We start from the raw sequence: 26,719 nt of genomic DNA, 5'->3' as shown, positions 1-26,719 counted from the left end.
ATTGCCTACCATCGATATGTCGTAGCATATTAAATTTCTTGTGGGCAGTGTCGTGAAGAGAAATACTGGTACCCATTCAGTGCACATCCAGATGTCACATACGTGCAAAAAATTGGCGAGTGAAGCTAATCGGTACTGTGATTTCAGAAATCCCGTGAAGCACAACTTACAGTACTGGTAGCTAACTACACGGCCTTCGCCCCGTACCCAAATCGAGAATATCGGAAGACGTATGCTGGAACTGAATGTTTTTTCAAAAGAGAAAAGACTGCTGGAGTACTCTCCAGACAGAGTTAAGCTGATGGCTCAGTCGTCTTCGCGTGATACAGATATGCATCCTTCTCCTCAAGTCTGAATTATTTAGAAATGGGTTCAGTTGACGTGTTGAGACGAATTGCTTACTATTTAAAATATTAGTCACTCGGTGATGTCAGCCCTGAATAATGTGATGATTGTTGTTTCTGGCTTTAGCATACTGAACGCCACGGAGCTAGCCTCGTTTCGAGTTTGTTTGTCCAGGTATGGCAGCAGCGTTCCCTTATAATTAAATAAACATAATGCACTAAACCAACTCACCAAGCTTCCTTAAACAGGTTATACGTTCTTCCAGCACTAGAAAGTGGCGAAACTGGAAATATCCAAAATATGAACCAACAATAATTTATCATTTCTTATTGTTTTAGCATCAGAATTTTTATAGCATACTACCTCCGTGTATCCTGCGTTCCATAGCCGGTCGCGGTGGTCTCGCGGTTCTAGGCGCGCAGTCCGGAACCGTGCGACTGCTACGGTCGCAGGTTCGAATCCTGCCTCGGGCATGGATGTGTGTGATGTCCTTAGGTTAGTTAGGTTTAAGTAGTTCTAAGTTCTAGGGGACTAATGACCACAGCAGTTGAGTCCCATAGTGCTCAGAGCCATTTGAACCATTTGAACCTGCGTTCCATCTCTGTCTTGTTTACTCGTTTCAGTGTACTGTCGATGAAAAATTTGTTTTGTGTTACAGTATGCCCTTCGATAAGCCTCTGTAATTTCGTACCAGGGTACGATCTAAGCTAATGTGTACTCGGAACTGTTAAAACAAACTGTAGTATAACATTTCTTGTGTTGAGATGGCTGTATGGGCACGTTCCGAAGCCAATAAATTAATATCCTCTTGGTGGTTTGCTAGTGATGAAGAAGACTAAGCTGCTGTGAAAGTGATTGTTAAGGAATAGATCAGTGCACACGGTACCGCACGTGGCGTTCTGTATAGCCAAACTACCCTTCGCGAAACGATCTGTTTAGCTATTGTTCCAGAATGGGTCAAGTAATTTGATTCCGCTAAAGTTGAGGTACGCATCGTAGGTAACTTGACAACAATATTTCGAAGACGCCCCTAGAGGAAGCCGAACCGACTTATTCTCCTCCTTCATTTGATGTGCAGTACAGCAGCGTGCTCTTCCTTATGGAAGACAGTACGACCCATAAACTAATGCAACCCCTGTCCCATAATCGAGTGTCTGGTGTTACACTTCCTAAAGAGAGAGAATGGCAACTGCTATAGTATTGTTTGACGGCAATCAGCCACATAATGCTACAGTTGGCTAAACGAGAAGTCCTGTGTAATCACTGGAAATCACTTCTAGAAGTGTATGAGAATGGTGAGATGAATAAAAATTCTGTATTTCACATTCCAGGGGGCGGTTGGGGCAAGTGCCCTCCCCTCCCCCTTGCCCACCTTTGCGAACATCTGTAAGGGGAAGGTATTTACGTTATCGGCACGAAAGGTTGTCGACCATCAGCCACTCGTGCGCCTTGCGCGCAGTTGATCAGCAGCTATGGCATAAATACGACACGAAAGAAACAATTCGCGAAAGCACATTAAACAAACGCTCATCTTCAAACACTCCTTACGTTATTTATTTCCCATTGACACACGCAACACGAGAAGTCGCCGTGGTATTAAATCGCTGAGGTTGTTGGCAGTCATAAAAGGCGATATATACCGATCACAACCTCGGAGAAAAATTCTACTTATCTTGGTTATACTGTACATCTCTACGCTTGCTGGCAGTCGTAAACAAACGGTATTCGACGCGAAGGTTACCGAGATGTATGACCACAACTACGAATGGTAAACTGTAATCACGTTGCGATTTAATATAATGGTACTATTTTAAATCTCCAGTGTCAACTAGTTCCAGCGAGTTCAAATAAAATTCCCTGGGAAGTGCCGGAATGCCGTTCTGGCCGAAATCAAGCCCTGGTTTTGTGTACCTCTTGTTAGATTTAGTGCTTCGAGCAAGACACGTTTTCAGACTCACAGAATCAGTTGTATCAAAACTGGAAAGTTTTGAATCTTGTACCCCACGTGGGAAAAATTTCTGCGAACGCCTGCGCGCTTTCAACAAGGTATATAAAACAAGGTGGTAGGCCGTTTCGGCCCCTGGCAAGAAAAAAATTGCCAGACGTAATTGCGTGCCTTAACGTCACTTTGAGGACTGTCGTGGCCGTTCATCCGGCAGGACGCGGAAGTCCAAAGAAAATAACTCGCTTAGTGTCAATCATGAGCAATGGTCACTCTAATTGCGCACCGCGGCACAGTGTATTAATACTGCTCGAAAGATGACAAACGTTATGTATCATGGTTTCCCCAAAGAAGAGCTTTTGTAAGATGAATGGATAGTTCGAGGCAAACGTTCGGACTACGTGAAGTGAAAATTGCACGTGTGTGTTCAATTCATTTTCGGGTTGAAGATCATGAATGAGTTTTGAGAAACGAACTTCCAGGGCTGCTTTCAAGAAAGAAGCTACTACCCAGAGCAATCCTCCGCATAAACATTCCAAATTGGCACCGGGAAGAAATTACCGAAAGAAAAGATGTAGGCGAAAAGGTAAGAAGTCTGTATAAAAATAACACTTAATATAATTATAGCTCAAAACTTACCTTAAAAGAAATTAATTCACATAAATTTAATGTTTTTTTCACGCGGTATTGAATCATTGTAAGACAGTGAATTGAACGACTCACTACGTTGTGTAGGAAATAAGTGAATTCTGTTGCTCAGGTTTATTAGCTTTTGCTCCTGTTTACTATAGCTTTATTTGTGTGGAAATAGCAGTTTTTTTCGTATTCTCAAGGTGTATTAACAATTTCGGTGTAAGAATATCGTACAACTTGCGACTGAATTGTTTTACACTGGGTGACAAAAGTCATGAGATACCATCTAATATCGCGTGGGACCTCTTTTGCCCAGTGTAGTGAGGCGATTCGACGTGGTATGGACTCAAAAAATCGTTGGAAGACCATTGCAGAAGTAGTGTGCCATGCTGCCTCTATAACAGTCCATAATTGCGAAAGTGTTGCCGATGCAGGATTTTGTGCACGAACTAACTTCACGATTATGTCCCATAAATGTTCGACGTGATTCGTGTAGGGCGATCCGGGTAGCCAAATCCTTCGCTAGAATTGTCCAGAATTTCTTAAAACTAATAGCGAACATTTGTAGGTCATCCACAAAAATTGCATCGTTCTTTGGGAACATGAAGTCCATGAATGGCTACAAATGGTCTCTAAATAGCTGAACATAACGACTTTCAGTCAATGATCGACTGAGTTGGACCAGAGGACCCAGTACACTCCATATAAACAAAGTCGACATCATTAAGGAAAGCCAGCATAGACAATCAGAGTGTTACAGTTTGAATTTGCTGCTCTTCATGGAAATGGAGTGTGTAAACGAAAACGTGTCAAAATATCTGTGCATTATTTTGAAACTAGAATGCAAATGAGAACCATTAAGGACCCAAAGTTAACGGTCGTCGATAAATCTGACTCACCATAAGATCAAAGATGACAGAAGGATAAATAAATGCTGTAACCTAATCATATTCATATTTGTTCGCCTTTAAACATTTTACATGTAATCGGTGTCAGTTACAGATACATTTTATACATCTATATATACATATATATGACAAGACAAATTGCCTGCATAATATTATATTTCTAATTTTGTAGTATATACTCCTTTCACAAAATATACCATCAAAATTCGATATCATTGACTGCACTCTCTTGAAATTCTTGAACTGTATAAAATACTTAACTTTTATCCATTTTGCTACTTTCACTATAAATTTATCCATGGGCATAGAATGTGCACTTTTGGGTAATTTGTTAAAAAATGTGGGTGCTGGATACTTATAGCTGCAGTGAATCTTCGATAGTCTAGCAAACAGAATGTCAGTTGTATGTCCATTTCTTGTATTACGTGAATGCATTGCCATCCTTTTAAATTTTCTTTGGCATATATCAGGCAACTATAAATATATAGGCCAGGGACTGTCATATTTAATTCTTTAAAGTGCTGCCTGCACGAGTCTCTGGGTGGTAGTCCTACAAGCCATCTGATTGCTTTTTCTTGCCATTTAAACACAGTCTTTGAAATTGTGCAGTTCCCCATAGTTTAATCCCATAAGCGAGATGAGAGTGGAAGAAGGCGAAGTATGCATATAGTAGAGTGTTCTACTAACAGAGCCTCTCAGTATATGTAACAAGAAGATTACACGTGAGTGTTTTTTTGCATAGCATGCCTGTGTGAGTTTCCCAGTTAAGTTTTTGGTCGATATGGAACCCTAGTAGTTTTTCAGATTTGTTTTCATGTTTGGGGCGAATTCAAATTAAATACAATATCTTCTGTCTTATTATTATTTATCTGTAATGAATTTGCCTGAAACCAGCTGGTACATCTGTCCATTGCTATTGTTACATTATTCTGTAATTCATCCAAGTTGTTTCCCTTAGTAATTAGCGTGTCACAAGGTAATGAAGAAGGCAAATCATTTACTTAGACTATAAAAAGAAAAGGTCCAAGTACAGAGCCTTGTGGTACTCCTTTGGTAACTGCTAAGGAACTGGATCTTTTTTCATTTATAGCCACTGTTTGTTTTCTATTGTATAAGTAAGATTGTAGTAGTTGGAGAGCACTCTCTCTCTGTAGCTTTCTTATAATAATTTTGTGGGATATAATCGACGATGATGTTTTAGGTCCTTATGGTCCTCAGCGCCTCAAATGGATTACTGTATGATAAAATTCAAAACTTAATACACTACAATGCATTCAGTATAACTATAACATATTCTGACATCTGATCTAATTTTACTATATAGTGAGTGAATTGGCATATCTGAGGACTGTGCTACTGCCTAGCAGGACTTATGCCAAGGAAACGGGGATGTCTGCTGCAGTGCAGTGCAGTGCTGCTACCACCTGCTGGCATTGGCGTAAACTTGTAGTTGAGTGATAGGGGCTAGCTGTGCACGCCGTGACCCGTATACATTGTTCGTCAAATCCATATGCATTTGATCCACAAGGCAGTTATGTCAGTCTACGTGCGCATGCGCAAAACCTCATTCAAAGGTGCACAACTGAAGCTGTGCTCGGGGTAGCATTCATCTCATGCTAGGTGAGGAGAACCCTATGTTATAGAGACTTAACGCTACGTCATTGTGACGTAATAACCTAAATCGACTACGTGAGTACTTATATCGAACTTTGCAGTTGTACCGATAACGTCAAAGCTAAATGCAAATACATGTGTACAAACGAAGTGACAGGAGTTGTGTGGTATGCTCATCCCAGTTGAATCAGTTATTAAGCTGTAATCCCAACAATTTGCGATGTTATTGTGTGTTTCATGAACATAATGAATGTCTGAACCAAGGAACCATAACGAAAGTAAAAAAAAAGCTTGTAGACATTTTTTTAAATCCGACGAATCGTGCATAAATCGTATGGACAGAAAATTGAAATAATAAATTATTAAGCTGCAATCCAAAGAATGTGGGATGTTATTGTGTATTTCATGAACATAACGAATATCTGAATGAAGGAATCATAACAATAACGAAAGATTAAAAAAAAGTGTCTAGTCGTTTTTTTAATCCTATTAATCGTGCATAAATTATGTGCATAAGAACGTGAAATAGGGGGAAATTAAAGTGTTTCGTGTTTTTATAAAAGCTAATGAATTGTACATACACGCTAGCAACACCGGACAAGAGGACAATGAAAGCACACAAACAAATAACAAGACAGATTCAAGACGCACACAACAGTCAATATATACAGAATGCACACAACAGTCGATAGAACAACTCATGGAACTCATGACGACGCGTGCGTACTCACAATGACATAGGACTCTCCTCACCTAGCGTGAGCTGAATGCTACCCCTGTGCTCGCAGCCCTGATGCCAAGTTTCACAGAGTCTGTAGCAGCAATGTCGCATAGCGCCGAACAAAGGAAGAGCATATGGACTATCAGGCTAATTGTGTGGTTGGATTGAAGAGTTCCTAGATAACAGAACGCAACATGCCATTCTCAATGGAGAGAAGTCTTCCGAAGTAAGAGTGATTTCAGGTGTGCCGCAGAGCAGTGTCGTAGGACCGTTGCTATTCACAATATACACTCCTGGAAATGGAAAAAAGAACACATTGACACCGGTGTGTCAGACCCACCATACTTGCTCCGGACACTGCGAGAGGGCTGTACAAGCAATGATCACACGCACGGCACAGCGGACACACCAGGAACCGCGGTGTTGGCCGTCGAATGGCGCTACCTGCGCAGCATTTGTGCACCGCCGCCGTCAGTGTCAGCCAGTTTGCCGTGGCATACGGAGCTCCATCGCAGTCTTTAACACTGGTAGCATGCCGCGACAGCGTGGACGTGAACCGTATGTGCAGTTGACGGACTTTGAGCGAGGGCGTATAGTGGGCATGCGGGAGGCCGGGTGGACGTACCGCCGAATTGCTCAACACGTGGGGCGTGAGGTCTCCACAGTACATCGATGTTGTCGCCAGTGGTCGGCGGAAGGTGCACGTGCCCGTCGACCTGGGACCGGACCGCAGCGACGCACGGATGCACGCCAAGACCGTAGGATCCTACGCAGTGCCGTAGGGGACCGCACCGCCACTTCCCAGCAAATTAGGGACACTGTTGCTCCTGGGGTATCGGCGAGGACCATTCGCAACCGTCTCCATGAAGCTGGGCTACGGTCCCGCACACCGTTAGGCCGTCTTCTGCTCACGCCCCAACATCGTGCAGCCCGCCTCCAGTGGTGTCGCGACAGGCGTGAATGGAGGGACGAATGGAGACGTGTCGTCTTCAGCGATGAGAGTCGCTTCTGCCTTGGTGCCAATGATGGTCGTATGCGTGTTTGGCGCCGTGCAGGTGAGCGCCACAATCAGGACTGCATACGACCGAGGCACACAGGGCCAACACCCGGCATCATGGTGTGGGGAGCGATCTCCTACACTGGCCGTACACCACTGGTGATCGTCGAGGGGACACTGAATAGTGCACGGTACATCCAAACCGTCATCGAACCCATCCTTCTACCATTCCTAGACCGGCAAGGGAACTTGCTGTTCCAACAGGACAGTGCACGTCCGCATGTATCCCGTGCCACCCAACGTGCTCTAGAAGGTGTAAGTCAACTACCCTGGCCAGCAAGATCTCCGGATCTGTCCCCCATTGAGCATGTTTGGGACTGGATGAAGCGTCGTCTCACGCGGTCTGCACGTCCAGCACGAACGCTGGTCCAACTGAGGCGCCAGGTGGAAATGGCGTGGCAAGCCGTTCCACAGGACCACATCCAGCATCTCTACGATCGTCTCCATGGGAGAATAGCAGCCTGCATTGCTGCGAAAGGTGGATATACACTGTACTAGTGCCGACATTGTGCATGCTCTGTTGCCTGTGTCTATGTGCCTGTGGTTCTGTCAGTGTGATCATGTGATGTATCTGACCCCAGGAATGTGTCAATAAAGTTTCCCCTTCCTGGGACAATGAATTCACGGTGTTCTTATTTCAATTTCCAGGAGTGTATATAAATGACCTTGTGGATAACATTGGAAGTTCACTGAGGCTTTTTGGCAGATGATGCTGTAGTATATCGAGAAGTTGTAAAAATGGAAAATTGTACTTAAATGCAGGAGGATCTGCAACGAACTGACGCATGGTGCAGGGATTGGAAATTGAATCTCAATGTAGACAAGTGTAATGTGCTGCAAATACATAGAAAGAAAGATCATTTATCAATTACCTACAATATAGCAGGTCAGCAACTGGAAGCAGTTAATTCCATAAATTATCTGGGAGTAGGCATTAGGAGCGATTTAAAATGGAATGACCATATAAAGTTGATCGTCAGTAAAGCAGATGCCAGACTGAGATTCATTGGAAGAATTCAAAGGAAATGCAATCCGAAAACAAAGGAAGTAGGTTACAGTACACTTGTTCGCCCGCTACTTGAATACTGCACAGCAGTGTGGGATCCGTACCAGATAGGGCTGATAGAAGAGGTAGAGAAGATCCAATGGAGAGCAGCGCGCTTCGTTACAGGATCATTTAGTAATCGCGAAAGTGTTACAGAGATGATAGAAAACTCCAGTGGAAGACTCTACAAGAGAGCCGCTCAGTAGCTCGGTACGGGCTTTTGTTGAAATTTCGAGAACATACCTTCACCGAGGAGTCAAGCAGTATATTGCGCCCTCCTACGTATATCTCTTGAAGAGACCATGAGGATAAAATCAGAGAGATTAGGGCCCACACTCAACTATACCAACAATCTTTCTTTCCACGAACAGTACAAGACTGGAATAGAAGGGAGAACCGATATATACTCAAGGTACCCTCCGCCACACACCGTCAGGTGGCTTGCGGGGTATGGATGTAGATGTAGTGCCGTATATTTCAGATTACCGCATCTGTGTTACGTTTCACAGCAGCCAAAGGAAAATAGCCAATAAATCCGCAAGGTGTCAAAAGTATGGGTGTTTACATGCTCTTACACAGCAGCCGCCACTGCTACTAAGAACCGACTGTCGATTAAGAAAACTTTACTTTTCTCGCACAATATCTTTCGTACAGAGCTACTGTTGCGTGAAACTGCACTGCTTAGTTTATCTTAGGAGCAACAGCGTAGTAGAAGCGAGCGTATGGATGTTGCAGGGACATCTTCCCGCTGGGTCTGCCGGAGCAGTTCTCGTTCATCAGCACGTTCCGGACGCGGAAACTCACCAAGGGTGCGTGGCACGTGATCCGCATCGCCGACCCGCAGGGCCGGACGCAAATGGCAGTCACGCTGAACCCCCGGCGCGAGGCCATCGAGTTCTCCATCAACGACGCACAGGGCCGCCTGCAGACGCTAGTCTTCAGGAACGCACCGGTAAGCAGCGTCTGCAATAGAACACATGTGTTGACCTCTTTTTTGCCTTGTGCATTTCCGTTTCCTTCATCCACATTCTGTTCTAGCTTACATACTTTACTTTTCATTGTCTGCAACACGCAAATTACGGGAGCAAGTCAGTAAGTAAGCGACATTTCTTGTGCTTTATGTAACAACACTGGCTCAACAATGACATGCCTTATCCTCAGTGTTCTTGTTGTGCGTTAAGGGCGCATACACGAGCGACCGATAGCTGCGATCCGTTGCGTACAGTATCGCCTCGACGCCGCCACACATGAGCCATTTGCCAACCAGACAATAAGAAATTCAGCCTTCAGTTGCAAGGTAAAATTTTTTTAGTTTAGATGCCAATAATGGTATCTTCTTCAGAACCTGTAAATTAACCCATACGGACATATATTAAAAATTGAAATATATAATCAATCTAATGATTTCATAATAAGGAAATCGTGATACTTACAAAACTAAATTATTTTGAGGGGGCAAACGTTGGCCATGTCACAGAATAAAACTAATACAGAGTAAAGACGCATAATCATACGCCAGGCCAGGAATATGGGTCACCCGTAAGCAACCTAGTTTCCTTGTTGCTTACGTGTGACCCTTAGTCCTGGCCCGGCGTAGCTCCGTCTACGTTTTTCTTATTGTTTATGGTATTGGCAGACATATGCGTCTTTACTCTGTATTAGTTTTATTCTGTGACATGGCCAACATTTGGCCCTCAAAATAATTTAGTTTTGTAGGTATCACGATTTCCTTATTATGATATCATTAGATGGATCATATATTTCAATGTTTAATATATGTCCGTATGGGTTAATTTACAGGTTCTGAAGAAGATACCATTATTGGCATCGAAACCTAGGTAAACTAAAAAAAAAAAAAAATTACCTTGCAGCTGAAGACTGAATTTATTTTTGTCTGAACAATTTACTGTTGCTGAAGCACTGCATTATGTTACAGATTTGTAAATTTGCCAAGCAATTTCAGCCAGTGTTACGTAGAATTGTGTATGTGTGTGTGTGTGTGTGTGTGTGTGTGTGTGTGTGTGTGTGTGAGAGAGAGAGAGAGAGAGAGAGAGAGAGAGAGAGAGAGAGAGAATTCCTAAGGGACGAAACTGCTGAGGTCATCTGTCCCTAGACTTATACACTACTTAAACTAACTTCCGCTAAGAACAACACACACACACACACACACACACACCCATGCCCAAGAGAGGATTCGAGCCTCCGGCGGGAGGGGCCGCGCAATCCGTGATATGGCGCCTCAAACCTCGCGACACGTAGAGTTGTGAAACTACCGCAGACTTCCATAAGTAAATGTAAACTACGATAGTTTTCTTAGTAGCTTTGGTCAGTTAACGTCGTACCTGCGTTACCTGTACGTTGGGTGTGTTGCACACTAATGGGCGTTACCTCATAACGATCGCTTTCTTTACATACGCGCTCAGTGTCTTACTATAAGGGGCGTTCAAAAAGAAACGAGCCGGTGACATAATTACAAAAAAATAAAAAATAAAAAAAAGGTTCGAATGGCTCTGAGCACAATGGGACTTAAATGCTGAGGTCATCAGTCCCCTAGAACTTAGAACTACTTAAACCTAACTAACCTAAGGGCATCACACACATCCATGCCCGAGGCAGGATTCGAACCTGCGACCGTAGCGGTCGCGCGGTTCCAGATTGTAGCGCCTAGAACCGCTCGGCCACCCCGGCCGGCATAATTACAGAAACCAGTACCTGTATGTTAGAAGTATTGACCCTGGCTGTTGAGACACCTGTCCCACTGTGACACAACGGATTGAATAGTTGTCTTATAAAAGTCCCAGGGCTGCGATGTTAACCAGTTCCGTACGAACAGCTGGACGTCGTCGTCCGAGATGAATCGTTTTCCCCTCAGAGCCTTTTAAGGGGACCAAAAATGGCGTATCACAGGGAGACAGGTCTGGACTGTATGGAGGATGGCCGAGAACCTCCCATTTGAATTTCTGCAGGAGTGCCGCTACTGTCTTTGCCGTATGAAGCTTTGCATTGTCGTGGAGCAGAATGACCCCACGGGTGAGATTGCCTGGTTGTTTTGATTTGATCGCTTGATGGTCAAGATTTGCGAGTAACGCTGGGCATTCACTGTTGTCCCATGCTTCTGCAAGTGAATCAGAAGGGCATCATCTTGGTCAAAGAAGAACGTCAGCATAATATTTCCTGCACTTCCTCGGATGACGACGTCCAGCTGTACGTGCGGATCTGATTAACATTGCAGCCCCGGGAATTTTATGAGACAGCTATTCACCGCCTTGTGTCACAGTGGGACAAGTGTCTCAACAGCCAGGGTCAATACTTCTAACATACAGGTACTGGTTTCTGTAATTATGCCTCCCGCTCCTTTTTTTTGAACGCCCCTTATAGATTCTCCAAAAGACAGCAAGCGATCTACTGTCTAGAAACTGAATGAGGATATATAAGGGCCAGGTAACCTACGGAACCTTTGTGTTCTACGTAGTTATCCTCTTTTCTCTTATTAAGAATAAACAGTATTTACAGTAAAACTGAAATTATATATATATATAATGCCGTTTTATTGAATACAAAATAGCAACAATAATTATATATTTTTCATGTTTGGGCATTTACATTGTCTTGTATCTAAATTAATTGCTTTGGTTACCTACAGAAAAGCGCAGCTGTTATGCAATCAACTAATTTTTATTACTTATCAAATGCAATTTATATTTTGTAAGGATATAAAATATATAATGGACTAACACTGAATGATGTGTGGGTCTAACTAAGTGCGAAACGAATAAAAAAAGAAAGGGAAATCGTCAGCTCCCATTTCCTGTCTTACACATTCATTTATGTTTCTTTCCCTGTCATTACTGCCGGTAATCCTACCATTTACTACGTCAGTTATGTAGTGTACCAAAACTACCGAACCACAGTTTCAGTAGAGCGCAACACTAGTATTACCGAACACCGTTACGTCGAAAAGTTCCGCTATGGAAAAGGATCTGCAATTTTTAGCAGCAGTTGAAGTTGATCTCTGTATTCCACTAAAACTCGCAAAAAATAAACTTAAAAAAACAAGAATCATAAATTATTAAACTCCTCCTGCAACGCTTTTCTTGGGAACTATAGATTATTTCACAGAATACATTACACTTCTCACTGACGCCAAGTAGGTTGTCTACATCTTTCTCGCGCTAATACCTTTCGTTTTTCGTATATTAGTCCTCAGTTTCTTTTTTATTCATTGGTCTTACAGTTTCACTTCAAGTAGTTACAGTACATTATTTGCTTCGTAATTCTGATGTGTCTATAGAAATGTTGTCTAGAGCAGCACTGCTAAATGCTATAACTCCTGTTATATATTGTAGGACGGAGACTTTGATTACATGAAACGAAAAGGGACTTGAGTATAGCTGTATAATGGAGTTGCCCTCAGCATTTAAATTAAAACGTCCTCTTAATGTTATGGTACCTGTACTTCATTCCGTTCAGAAGTGAAATACTTTTACAATACAATGTAACTGTTTCATACAGTAAATAACTCATAATCATCATATGGAGTCCAATGTACCGTGACCGTTACTATGAATTTCCCATCAATTTTACTTTTGCGGAACAGGATTCAAAAAGCTAACATTGCAAAATTGGAGGACGTATTTTGTATTTCTTCTTATATAAATGGCAGTTACGGTCACCACTTCACTTGTCAGAGTAGTTCGTGCTTCCTGAATAACTATTAATTCTAACTTACAGATCTTATTCAACGTGGGCAAAGCGGAATGAAACAAAACTGCACGATCACGTTTAATAACAAGAGAAACGAATCGCAGCCATAGTGCCACACATTACTGCAAACCAGCCAGGCAGCCATACTGCATACGCGAATCGCATGCCATCAAGCAGATTGCCCGGGGACGTTCATACGAGAAGCGATCAGCGACCAATCGCTGCAATGCACCCACATACGAGCGATCTACAAAGTGATCGATCACCCATGCGACAGATCGCTGCTCTTCCGAGTATCTGTTGTTTTGCATGAATTGCCGCTGCAAATCAGCTATTACAGTTTCCGATTTGGTCAGTACAATGACTGTTTCCCTTAAGTTAAATATCGGAGGTAGGCAACTTCATTCTCAGTCAAATATTTCACTTCACCTTCGCGGCATAAAATGTTACTCAATCCAGATTTTCCGACAATTTTTAAAAACAAGACGTAATCTGACAATTCAGCACGTGCAAAACCGGTTGTGCGTTTACATGGGAGTAAAAATCGGTTGTGGAAGAGAAAATCCGGCAGTAAGAACTGCATATCGTGAATTGATTTTGGAGCCTTTAAGTGAGCAAACAGAAGCAGTATTGGGAAATTAGTGTATGATTCCGGTTTAGCTCCCAGTAGGGCGATCGACGTTTGATCAAGATTTTAAGGTAGATTTAGTTGCAATAAATTTCAGCTGCTCAACTACATCGCATTTTCTCGGAATGAGTTACAATGGAGATACAAATACATAAAAAAACTGGCGCATTTTAGTCTGTTATGTCATACAGTATCATATGAAGTACCTCCATAGACAGAAAAAGTTTTTAGGGTGCAAAGGCGCGTAATAAGACTCATTTGTGGTGTAAATTCAAAACAACGTGCCAAAACCTATTCAAAGAATTGGTATATTTATTCTTTAATGGAGTTCGTTGTAAGTAATACGTCTCTTTCTCCAATACAAAGCTCATTTCACAATATCTATACCAGGAATAAAAACAATCTACATAAATACTTGAAATCACTTACCTTGGTCCAGAAAGGGGTCCAATACTCAAAAACTGTAAAGTTATCAGCCGCCAAGAAGAGCTTAGTTTCAGTAAAGGACCAGTTTAACAGGGTTTGAAAGAGTTTTTGATCGCCATTTCCTTCTACTGCATTAACAGAAACGGTTAGATCAGTTAGGTGAAAATGTTAACTAGATTTCTTTCTTCTGCAATGTTTGATTGCAGTCAAGTAATTAGGTACTGTTGTGTAGAATCACTACTGTGTTTTAGACATTGTCACCTGTTGCCACAAGTACTACTTTCATCTTTATATTATTCTAAGTGGGACAAGCAACTGCCAAATAGTGGGAGATTTACTGTGATTGTAAACTCCAAGTACTCAAAGCCAATAACATTGTCAGAAGTGTTGTCATATGTTAAATTTGCCATTAGAGACTTTTCATCCAGTGACGTATCAGTATCAGAGAAATGTTGTACCTTCTGCTTTAAAAGGTTGAACAAATTGTCACTTACCCCACGTTTTGTCTCTATGCCTTCCACAACCTCTGTAATGTGCACACTGATGGAAGCATAAAACATCCTGACAAAACCTGTATGCCTCGGTGCTATAATATAATAAATTAAGAGCAAACAGCGTATTTTCGTCTTTCCATCTTGCAGCACGTTTCTCCTTCAGTGGCATTCTAATCTGACGTAACAACAAGTCAAGGGCATCTTTTTTTTTATTGGGATCCTATAGTCTTCAAAATTTGTTTGTCCTTCTTCACATGAGCCTTCTGATAAAGTTTCTGTTGCTGTCTGTACTTAAATTCATACACACTTTCCTTGTCCCATACAGTTTTGCACGAAGTCTAGCGATCTGCACATTCTGATACTCCACACGCTTTTTCTAAACACGAATAACTGCACTTAATTTTACCACTTCCTCGTCAAAGCAGGTCGGTGTTCACGATTCAAATGAATCTTGCACTGATATATGGAGAGTTGAACTGGCTGCTTCTATGCCATAGGAGTGTTTTACAGCTTTAGATGGATTGTGGAACCTTTGTGGCAGTCTGCTCTTCATCGACAATTGATGTAGCGTATTTGGAATGTCAAAGAATGTGGTTAACTGCATTCCAAACGAGTTTATTATTGTCTGCATTCATGAACTCCTTTTTGTTCGACGTGTGGCGGACAAAACTTATAAAGGTAAACAGGGCCTTTTTTATAAGATCTCGTCTGCTATTCACTAGCCATTTTCTACTCCTAAAACGAAACGTTAATCATCAATATACATGTAATTTGCAAGCGAATCCTGACGGTGCAGTTTAGTAACATGATGGTTATACTTCTCAGGGTTCGTAGGAAATCTAAAACAAAAAAAAAGACAGATGTGGTCTCTTCTTCTTGTTGTTGCTGCAATTTATTGCACTACACTACGCTCCCATTTGTAAAAACCATTCTATAAACCAAAATAAACAGCTACTACTCGCTTTCGCTTTCACGATCGCGCCAAACTCAACAGTTTAACTTACTGACCGCTTGGCGCGCTGCTGACGCAGTAGACAACAAAATCGAGGCGAAGTGTCGCGACTGTTGTGTTAGACTGTGGTCGCACGTAATTGTAGTGGAAGTGACAGAAGCCTATCGCTAAAACGTGGCAAGAGTGCTCTCTGTTCACACAGCTGCCGCGGTACTGAACTCACTCCTGTTCGACAATGGAATGCTTACTGCTGTTCCGCTAAGGTATTGCACGATCTCAAAAGTCGGCGAGTGGCTGCAGAAGCAGTGCTACTTCACTGAGGGCCTCAGATTTTTGCCATATTTTCCCAGAAAAGAACTGCAGCCAGGCGCGACGATTTAGGAAGCAAACAAAAAACATGATTGGGGTACAGTATGTAAGTGGCCGTGCGGTTCTAGGCGCTTCAGTCAGGAACCGCGTGACCGCTACGGTCGCAGGTTCGAATCCTGCCTCGGGCATGGATGTGTGTGATGGCCTTAGGTTAGTTAGGTTTAAGTAGTTCTAAGTTCTAGGGGACTGATGACCTTAGATGTTAAGTCCCATAGTGCTCAGAGCCATTTGAACCCATTTGAACAGTATGTAATTTACTTGCCCCTTAAGTTAGCACCTCTGCTGCTCACAAATTTCGGTTTTCACTATCTGCTGACAAATTAAGGTTTCCGAAGTATCGGTAAGCACTCTCTAGCTACACTCTCTTCATGTAACAATAAGCTACAGAATGAAGTATAATATACTCTCTGTCATTGGTTATCGGCTGCATGTAGTGCCTAGGATCAATGTAAGTAAGACACGTATAAGACTGTTCCATTTTTGTTATTCTAGCGTGAATGAAACTCCGACATGCACCAACGCATCAAAACCCTTAATTTTCTTTGCTGATCACGGTGCTAAGCATTTAGCCCCCGTAGTTCCTGTATCAAATCTGGACAGTCGGTTTCTCTGTGCTTGTCATGTGTCGCTCGAACGGGCGCATTTGAGCGATGACAAAAAATATGCAAAATTGGCATTTCTGCCGTCAGCTCAGGGTTGCCTCAATACTGCTGTGTATAGTAACCGCTGATCAGACATCGGCCCATCACTAGGAATCACAGAGTAAGCAGGAGAGCATTGTGTGGAAATATCCATCTTCTCATAAAGCAAAATTTCAAAAGCGAAGCTTGAGTAGGAAAGTTGATGACAGTATTTTGGGATATGAAAAGTCACGGCTGATTTATTACACTTCTAAACGCCAGACACTGATGAGTGACAGATACTCAGAGCTAATGCGAGATCTGACACCCAACATCGAAACGGAGAGGGAAGATTCGATAGATGCAATTTTGCTACATGATAATGACCTCCCTCATCCAGCTGAGAAAACAATCCAGTGCATTCAAAATCTTGATTTTGGAGTTGCTACAGCTACCATCGTACTGCCCTGGTCTAGCTCCAAGTGATTTTCACCTTTTTAGTCTGGCGAATGAAAGTTTTTTGAGATGACGAGGTTGTGGAAGAAGTGCAAGAGTGGGTACACATAATGCCACTAGGCTTCTTCGAGGACAGAATTAGGAATGGTGTCAAGATCTGAAGCAATGGCATAAAGGCTGAGGGTAAGTTTGTAGAAGAAGTACGTTACTTTGCCAAAAATAACTATCATTGAAAAAAACTGCCTTTATTTTTTAGGATTCCGTACTTTAGTTGGTAAAAATGGAACACTTTTAGAAGGATTTCGACAGAGCTCTGGTGTTCGGCCGGAAGTAAATAAGTCTTCGGCGAAAAGCTATTAATAACATGGCGATTTTCCTATTATTTATTTTATTATTTTAAAAATTGTTCTTTGTTCTTATGATTTAAAATTGAATTAATATCTCATTTTTTAGGATTCTATTAACTACCAAAATAAACGCGGTGCTACGTCTAAGTACCAATGTTCTCAGATTGTTCTGTCAGAGGAAAAATTTGGAGTCCCCTGCCTTGTAGGACAACTTTGTTAACCGTTTGCTTGTCTGTCCGACTGTTAAAAACCCTTTTTCTCAGAAACAGGTAGACATATTGAGCTGAAATTTATGTCATATACTATGGTCTGCGATCCCTTGGCGGTGTAAAAAACTCAAGTTCGTAAGTCATTGCAGTCGAAAAATACTACTATTTACGTCACTTATCTTGATACTAGCAAACTCACTTGTAGAAACCTATAGCGCATTTCCCGTTGACTTGGAATCATAAAATTTGGTAAGAAATTAGGTGTCACAGCAGAAGCAAAGGGAAAAAATCCGAGAATTGTTATTTTTTAATTATGTCACGTGAGAAAATTTGTTTGTTTGTTATTTTTATTTGTCCGTCCGTCTGTTAAGAGGCCTTTATCTCAGGAACGTGTAGACGTATCAAGTTGAAATTTATGTCAATAGCAAGGTCTATGGTCCGTTGGTGGTGTAAAAGAAGTTAAGCTTCTAAGTCAGTGCAGTCAAAAGATACGGCCACGTGTGTCACAAATTTTGATACTCGCAGACTCCCTCATTAAAACCTGTAGTGTGCACTTGCGTCTAGGGGACGCCAAGGAATTGGGTCTGCTGATTGACTGAGTTTCATGACGTCATCAGGGAGACAGAACGTGTGTAGCAGTGCCGCATGGTGACAAGAAGTTTAATGAGCTCTATTGACATTAGCGACGTCGCTCGCCTGTTGTTTAAAAAGCTATTACATGTAGATCTGCACACAGCTGTCATTTTGGAACGTCAAATAAGTCCAGATTATTCAATGGACCTTAACTTGTGGGAATTAAATGTAAAAACCTGGTTCGAATGCGAATAATCGCGAATGCGGTGACAGACTAACCCGGTTGCAGCTGTGGCAAATGCGGAAAAGCGGACCAAATATATGTAAAAGTTACATACATATTCCTTTCATTTTCTGCAGTTTATGTATGATATTGTTCATAATATGTATCAAAATATTTTTGAATGCTTATTCATTAACTATATTTTCCGATTTTACCTTGTTCTTTTAGGTTTTATTGCGAGAAGTGCGATAAATATGGTACCTTCAAATATAACGCAAACGTAAATATTAGGCAATGCCATATGTCCTTTAGTAACCACAACAATTATCCCGCACTCAAACTTTACGAGTTCCACAACTGACGAAATTATCACCCTTCAACAAACCTAGGCCCCAGACAACATCATAGAGATAGAGAATTCCAAAGATGATTTCCAGGGGGGGGGCAAAGTATGTGCTATGCTTCAATTTTGGTCGTTTTTATGTAAACAAAAAACTATATGTCAGTGTTATGCACGAACTGCATCTTCCTGTACGTTATCTAGTTTTTCAGAATCCGGGTTATGTTCATACTGCACTGTGATAAACAATGCTGAATGAGGATAGATTAATAGGTCTAGACAATACTCACATCTCCAAATCGTGAGACTGTTATAGATGTAGGTCACTGGTAAACACAGTTTATCAGTTACAGTGAAGTGTGTAACAAAACATTTGAAATAAATCAGAGTTTCAGAGTGATGCCGTATGTTTTAATGTATTAAACATTCACTCATAGTTCTTTTCCGTATTCTGTATTATAAACAAAGGGCCTAGTCTGCTAGCTACAATACGGTATGTGGTGATGGGTGCCTTGTATGACATTTCTCTAAATTTTCTCAATAGTGTTCCATGTAAAGAACATGTTTGTCCAAGGTTTTCACATTTGAGTTCATGAAGCATCTCCATAATACTTGCATGTTGATTGAGCCTACCAGTAAGAAATCTAGAAGCCCACTTCTGAACTGCTTGGTTTCTTCCTTAAACTGACCTGGTGGGGATCCCAAAAATTCAAGTGATACTCCAGAATGAATTGCATCAGTGTTCAATACAGGTGGGTTTCTCTCAACTTGTGGTATGAGCAACACTCCCCTCATTCCCAGTCTGTCTAATATGAACATTACTGTTATCCAGTACATGCATCCTTGAGTCCAAACATTATGATTAATTATAGGAGAGGAGGCTAATGGGATACTCTTTTACTTTACATTTATTTTGGATAATTTACTTTAAATCATTCTCGGTCACAATTTGAATTTATTTGTGGGCATTGGTTTCAACCACTTATGTGGTCATCTTCAGACCCATTGGCAGTGGCTGTCTGTGGAGTAGAACTCCATATGGCAGTAAAGCAGTAAATCACTGTTTCAGAAGTAGTTACATTTATTTAATATCTGGGGTTTCCAGTTTTCTGTCTGATGCCTGTCAGCAACCTGTTAGACTACAGGGTGTTAAATGAAGGAACAGTCATGGAGATCAGCACCATCCATCATGGATAAAATTCTAATTTTGCACCAGAATGTAAATTTCTGTTCTGAATCTTAGGCAGAGAAACAGTCTATGCAAGTATTATGGCATTTAATTTCACAAATAATCCTAAATTCACACTTCTTATTAGCACCAAATGAAATTAGGGGGTTAGTATATTGACATGAGAGTGTAAAACTCAAGGACAATGAGGAGGCTTCTGTAAGATGTCAAACTATCACTTTTACGCAATAATCTTATTCACGTTGATAAAAAGTTCTCTCATAAGATTCCACATCAAATATGAATGGAATCCCATGCGTTTGATTACTGCCTCCATCACTATTGTCAGGGGCCAAGACTGACTGTCATAAAATTAATGAGGGTCACACTTATGCCCAGTGGACACAATGCAGTTGGCTAAATTACATCATGGAGAAAGCATATGCTAAAGCAACACGCTCTGCATCCATAGGTCACATTTTTGCAAGCTGTCCAGCATAGCTTGCAGTGCCGTCACTTGTAATAGGTGGTGAACTATGTGAAGTTTTTCTCTGTAATTCTTCTTTCCGAAGTGCATGCTTACATGCATTGCTCAATTATACTAATTAATTTGAAATTGTGTGAAAATATTGTGTTATATTTATATATACTGCCTCATGTGCAACATATGGTCTGTTCTTGTATTAGAAAATAACAAATAAATAAACTGATAATTACATAGCCAGTGTGTGTATTGTTGTGATCATACAGTCTAATTTCATCTGCTTAAAGGCTATCTTGCATTTACTCACTAAACAGTTCTCGAAAACTACTGATTTTCATTTTTTTCATGCTTGAGGTGATGATCAACACAGCAATTGGCAGTAGTTTGTATAGGCTGTCCCACATAGCTGATACCATACTCACAAGGAATGATATAAATCCCTGGTACACTGAGCCTGAGAGTATATTTGTCAGGTCACAACCTTTCTTTAATTTTCCTTGGTGACAAAAAGACTCCTCTGATTCCTTGCCTGTTTACACTCTAACTTACCCATTGCACCACAGAATGGAAGCCATGCTTTGTCTTTGTCCTCATGACTTGGCTGATGATTTCTTCAACAGATATGACCTAATTTCATATACAGAATGTTTGTTTGGGGGGGGGGGGGTTGGATTGTGCAAGAGGAATGGGAAGGTGAGGAGGTGTGGTCACGGGTATAAGTAAAATATATAGTGACTAAATGGTGGTGGCAAGGGGGCAGGGGGTGGTTTTGAGTCATAATAAATACAAAACAAAAAGAGATTATGTCACAGCATTATGACAAGATTACGGACTACATGTCATAAGACATGATCCCAGTTTATACAGCAGTGGTCTATCTGAATTAATAGCAAACTTACTTCCAACTGGGAATTTGCATAGATAGTCAATACATATATTACATGCCTAATACTGCAAAGAATTCAAACATTATAAAAAATATCATGCCTTGCTGAATATGCAAACACACACAATTCAATAATAATCATGAGGATAAAAAACATTATCAAAACAAGTGTAGAAGGAAAAATGCCTTCAGCTGATTCCAAAATCACAGGGCACACTAGTATCACAAAGACCACCAAACTACTCCAAATGACTGCCAATACCAATCATTATAAGATGATATCCAAATTTACCTGTTAGTGTTGACATCGATAGCCATCAACACATATAGAGGGTATTTTCTGGAGTGTAGTTCCACAATCAAACAAAGATATTCCTCTCTTCTCCTCTTATTTTGTACACCTCCATGCCCCAACCCTCCTTCCACTGACCCTTTAATCCGTGTTCCGCTTACATCTTTCCTTGATCATGAATGCTCACTTTACCATGAGCAATCCATCCCTCGCCCCCCCCCCCCTTCCCCCGTCCCAATGATCTGTCTCAGCGTTGACCCTTTGGCTCAAGTGATGCAAATGTATTACTGACCGCCACTCACTCTATGGTCAGGGCAGACCCACCACATCAGATACACTAGAAGGTGCCTCAACAGCAGAGCCTATGGTGAAACAAATGATACCTGAGCTGTTCCAAGCAATGCACCAGTTTCTTCGCCACCATTACACCTGAATGCAGCAGCCTGAAGACAGCTGACCATAGTTAAAAGCACCTTCAGCTGATCATGAACTGCAGCCAGCTCCTCTTGTGTACACACACACACACACACACACACACACACACACACACACACACACACACACACACACACCCTATCCATCCTACCATTTCTAACTTAAGAATTAAACTATGAAAACAAAAAAAAGCTAAATATGTGACTTACTACTGTTTGACAGAGGCTGATGTCTTCTCCATGCTCGAATAACATTATATTGAATATATTGTGTGTTCTTACCTAAGTGCTGGAATAATTTAATAGCCTGTTTATGCACTTTAAAGAAATTTCACCTTATTTCAGCTTATTATGTGTATGCACAATACCTAGTAGGCTTACAGTAAGTCTCTATTCCCTATTTTAAGTTTATTAATACCAGATTGCTGGTTCTCATTTACATAAGCTGAGATTAATTTGGAAGCCTCTTACCACATCCCCCTTGTCCTTTCCCTTCCCTCCGTCTCTTGCCCATACCACCTGTATTAAAACTGTACTTTTGTTCCAATGTGATCTTTGTACTCTCAAGTGTGATTATTAGTTTTCCTAAAGGAATAAAAGGGTCATTTAGCGTGATGTACTGTTTTTATGGTTTTTCAATTGATTTTTGTTAATTATCTGTCAAAATATGACAAATGAACTCAGCACTTCTACAACCAAGTCAGTTAGTGGTATGTTATAACAGCTAATTATGTGATGGCAGAATGCTGTGAGTTGAGAGCTCCAAAGTTATGATAGATAATACCTGGGATGATACTCTGAAGTAAAGTTTTTTTTTCTGGTATGTTAACTTATTTGCCTATGAATGTAAGTACACTTAACGTCATACATATTTTGTGATGTTTCTGGACAGATATTCTGGTGATGGGAAATGTCTGAAATGCATTACTAATTAGTCGTCAAAAGTGACTAAAACATATACTGTTGTTTGCCTAACATTTTCTGGTGATTTTACCCATAATTATTTAATCCTTGTACACTATTTCCTTTTGCATTTATTTAAAAAAATAAAAGTAACTTCCTATACAGATGTAATTGTACATGGAAATTCAATCTTTATTTTTTGTTTCATGGTCCTGCTAGTGGTTAGGCTTGTATTTATTTTATTTATTTTTAATTGAATTATTATATTTTTTCTGTTTTCAGTGTGTTCACTTAACTTATGAATAATGTAGAAGTACATAAAACATGAATCATATAACCTGCTGAAATACTAAGAAGCACTTCCAGAATTTCTGTAGAATGGGTTAACACCATTATTCCGATCTCTTTACAGAAAACTATCAAAACAATCATTTTAACTCTTTCACTTTACAATTTATTACTGTATTTGGTGGGATGAATTTGTATAAGATACATTACTTCTTGAAAAGCTGCTGGCAACTAAAACATTTTTATTGAAAATGTATGTACAAGGGTTATTCCAAAAGTAAGGTCCGGTTATAAAAAAAAAATCAAAACTAAAATGTTTTTTCAAAACAATTGTTTTATTTACATTCCTTACATCTTTATCTATTTTTCTACATAACTTCCATACTTATTTAAACATTTGTCACATCGTTCAACAAGCTTTTGAATGCCCATGTTATAGAAATCGGCCGCCTGTGACGATAACCAGTCCTTAACTGCTTCTTTCACTTCATCATCTGTGTCGAAGCGCTTGCCGCCGAGAAACTCCTTTAAGTAACGGAACAGGTGGAAATCACTTGGCGCCAGGTCCGGACTGTAAGGAGGATGGTCCATCTGTTCCCATCCAAATTTCTTGATCAGAGCTTGCGTTTCATTTGCAGTGTGGGGTCTGGCATTGTCATGCAACAACAAGATTCCAGACGACAAAAGACCACGTCGCTTATTCTGGATTGCACGTCGAAGTTTAGTCAGGGTAGCGCAGTAGGCGGCTTTATTAATCGTTGTTCCTCTCTCCATAAAGTCGACTAACAATACTCCACGTCTATCCCAGAACACAGTCGCCATAACCTTACGTGTTGAGATTGTCTGCTTTGCCTTGACCTTGACTGGCGATGACGTGTGACGCCATTGCATTGACTGACGTTTAGACTCTGGAGTGATGTGAGAAACCCATGTCTCATCCCCTGTGACAACATTGTCTAAAAGACTGTCACCTTCCTTATGATATCGCTCCAAAAAATCAAGAGCAAAAGCCATTCTTTTCATTCGTTGGGGCTCAGTAAGCGGCCTGGGAACCCAACGGGCACACAATTTGTGAAACTTCAAATGTTCAGACACAATTCTGTACAAAGTTGTTCTACTCACATTCGGAAAATGCATGTCTACGTCTGTAATAGTGAATCGGCGATCTTCACGAATTTTTTTGTCAACCGCATTGACCAAATCGTCTGAAATCACTGATGGTCGGCCACACCGTGGTTCATCGTGCACATTATCCCGTCCTTCATTAAAAGCTCGCACCCACTTGCGCACTTTACTGTTGCTCATTATGTTAGGACCGTACACTTCAGTAATCTGCCGATGGATTTCCGCCGCTGAATTGTTTCTTGCAGACAAAAACCGTATCACTGCCCTTACTTCACAATCAGCTGGCTGATCAATTGTCTTAAACATTGTAAAGTGACACTGTGAACTACACTCAGCAACAGTAACAAAGCGAATGGCGGCGTTTGACGCGCAAGGCTTGCTGGGAGTCGGCGCGCATGCGTGTTTTGTCATTGGCGCCAAATTTCGATAGTTACGGCGAATCGGACCTTACTTTTGGAATAACCCTCGTACAATATTATGCAAGTGTTTATTTAGGCAAATAGTAATGTTATTTAAATGAACTGAAAGTTAGTTGTTTCTGTACGCTGCAAGATTTTGAAATGTATTCCAATTAATTCACAAAATTTACTTCCTTTATGCAATTTTCAAGTGCATCTTTACTTCAGTGATACTTACTGTTTACTTTCACTTGCCTCTTTTTTTCCATCACCTCAGTTAACTACCTTCATTTCTTTCTTTTACAAATGTCTGCCAAGTCATCAGGTGTAGCCTATCTAACTCATGACCAGTGTGGTGGGGTAATACGGATGCCAGGGAATTTTGTTTATCTTTGGACTGAATGCTTGTAAAATTGTAGTGCTGTAGGTCTGCAGACTTTGCACTCTGAACTGTAAAACCAAGTGGTTGTGTTTAGAGCAGGTAAGTTTGGGGCCAGACTGACCCCACCATACTGCTTGTGGGATTTCTCTAACGAACTGTTTCCTGTTCCTATAGATTGAAACGATGTTATATTCTCGTAAAGAAATGAAAATAAGTGATCAACTCGATGAATGGCTACAGTCTATCCTTGACTAAGTACAGTTACACACATTGATTAACCAGAACATTTTGACCACCTACCTAATAGCCGGTATGTCTATCTTCAGCACAGATAACAGTGATGATGCATTTTTGCACGGAATCAACAAAGCCTTGATAGTTCGCTGGAGGGAATTGGCACCACATCTGTGCACACAAGTCACCTAATTCTTGTAAATACTGGGGAGTGAGCTCTGATGCTATGTTCAAGATCAATCACATACCAGTCTGTGTGATGAGCAAAATCAAGTTTGTCTGTATGATCACCCTGTGTGAACAAGTTCTTAAATGCAAAATTTAGGACTTCTGCCTTCCTTTTTCCCTCTTCTACAGAAAGTAACCAGCTACAATGCCGAGTCGGGCTTTTATCCGGATTATATAGCAGCCATGACAGTAATTCAGAGTTAGGTGAAGAAGAAGAAAATGAAAACGAGGTAGAAAATGAAGAGGTGTTGGAAGAGGTCATATTTTTATCTAGCACTTACCAGGCATTGGTCCTGCATAGGTCTCCAAAATTCTTGTTCTGAATGCAGCATCTGGTCATTCCATGTAATGGGTAATATTTTTGGAGGAATTCTTAGGGCAATGAATGATTTTTTCTTCTTTTTGTGAATCCATCAGAGGTGGGATATAGGACTGCAGCTGGCTTCAAATTCTTGTGAAAAACCTTGTACCAAACAGCGGTTTTTCTTTTTATAAATCCTTTACAATATGCAACTAGTTTCGGCATCCCATTAATATTAAGGCTATACATAAACCACCAGATAAATATATCACATAGTTGATCTGCATTATGCAGGTGCCACCAGTTTTTTTACTAGATTTCACAGACTTCTTCAGACTAACGTGGACACCTCAGTCATAAGACAACTAGTTATATTTCTAGAATTATATGCAGGGTATCCATTCTTTCAGACATCTGAAAGAACAGTCACCATGCATACAATTGTATCTATACATAGCCTAGCTTGGCTTTGGGGAACTTTCTTCAGTTCAGATGCACTCATACACTCAGAGCCATTTGCAGGAGTATCTCATGGATACGGCGAGTGAGATGGACTGCTGTAGTGAGGGTACTACTGCAGTAGTAGTGACATATGGAATTTTGGGTCAGATGGGAGACTTGCTGAGGTAAACCACATAGTCATGATGGGCACTGTGTCTGGGTAGTGAAGTAGTCAGTGCAACTGCCTTGAGAGCAGGAGACACGGGTTCAAATCCTGATCCAGTAAAAATTTTCTTGTCACCATTGATATAGGTCAACTCAGCAAGAAAGCATTTAATAAAATTATCATAATACTTTTATGTCAGAGGCATCCACATGGAACTGAAGGAGACATTCACAGAATCTAATAAAAAAACTGCTGGGACTGCACAATGCAGACCAACTATGTAGACATGTTTATCTGGTGGTTTGCATAAAGCCTTAAGATGGCTGCCATTGGGTAACCAAAACTACCTGCGTGTAATAATGGATTGATTGTAGAAAAACAGC

The 26,719-nt window shown here is 41.0% G+C and overlaps 1 protein-coding gene across 1 annotated transcript in view; it reads left to right on the top strand.

Annotated features, from left to right (window-relative positions):
• LOC126417090 (collagen alpha-1(IX) chain-like) overlaps positions 1 to 26,719 on the top strand; it is a 317,794-nt gene that overhangs the window by 129,991 nt on the left and 161,084 nt on the right. Inside the window, exon 4 of the mRNA XM_050084985.1 lies at positions 9,001 to 9,217. Within this exon, the coding sequence (XP_049940942.1) occupies positions 9,001 to 9,217 (217 nt within the window). The remainder of the gene's footprint in view (positions 1 to 9,000; positions 9,218 to 26,719) is intronic.

Source organism: Schistocerca serialis, chromosome 8, assembly GCF_023864345.2.
Source record: "Schistocerca serialis cubense isolate TAMUIC-IGC-003099 chromosome 8, iqSchSeri2.2, whole genome shotgun sequence".
Lineage (NCBI taxonomy): Eukaryota > Metazoa > Arthropoda > Insecta > Orthoptera > Acrididae > Schistocerca > Schistocerca serialis.
Note: the sequence above shows the minus strand (reverse complement) of the source record. Positions and strands in the feature narration are given on the sequence as shown.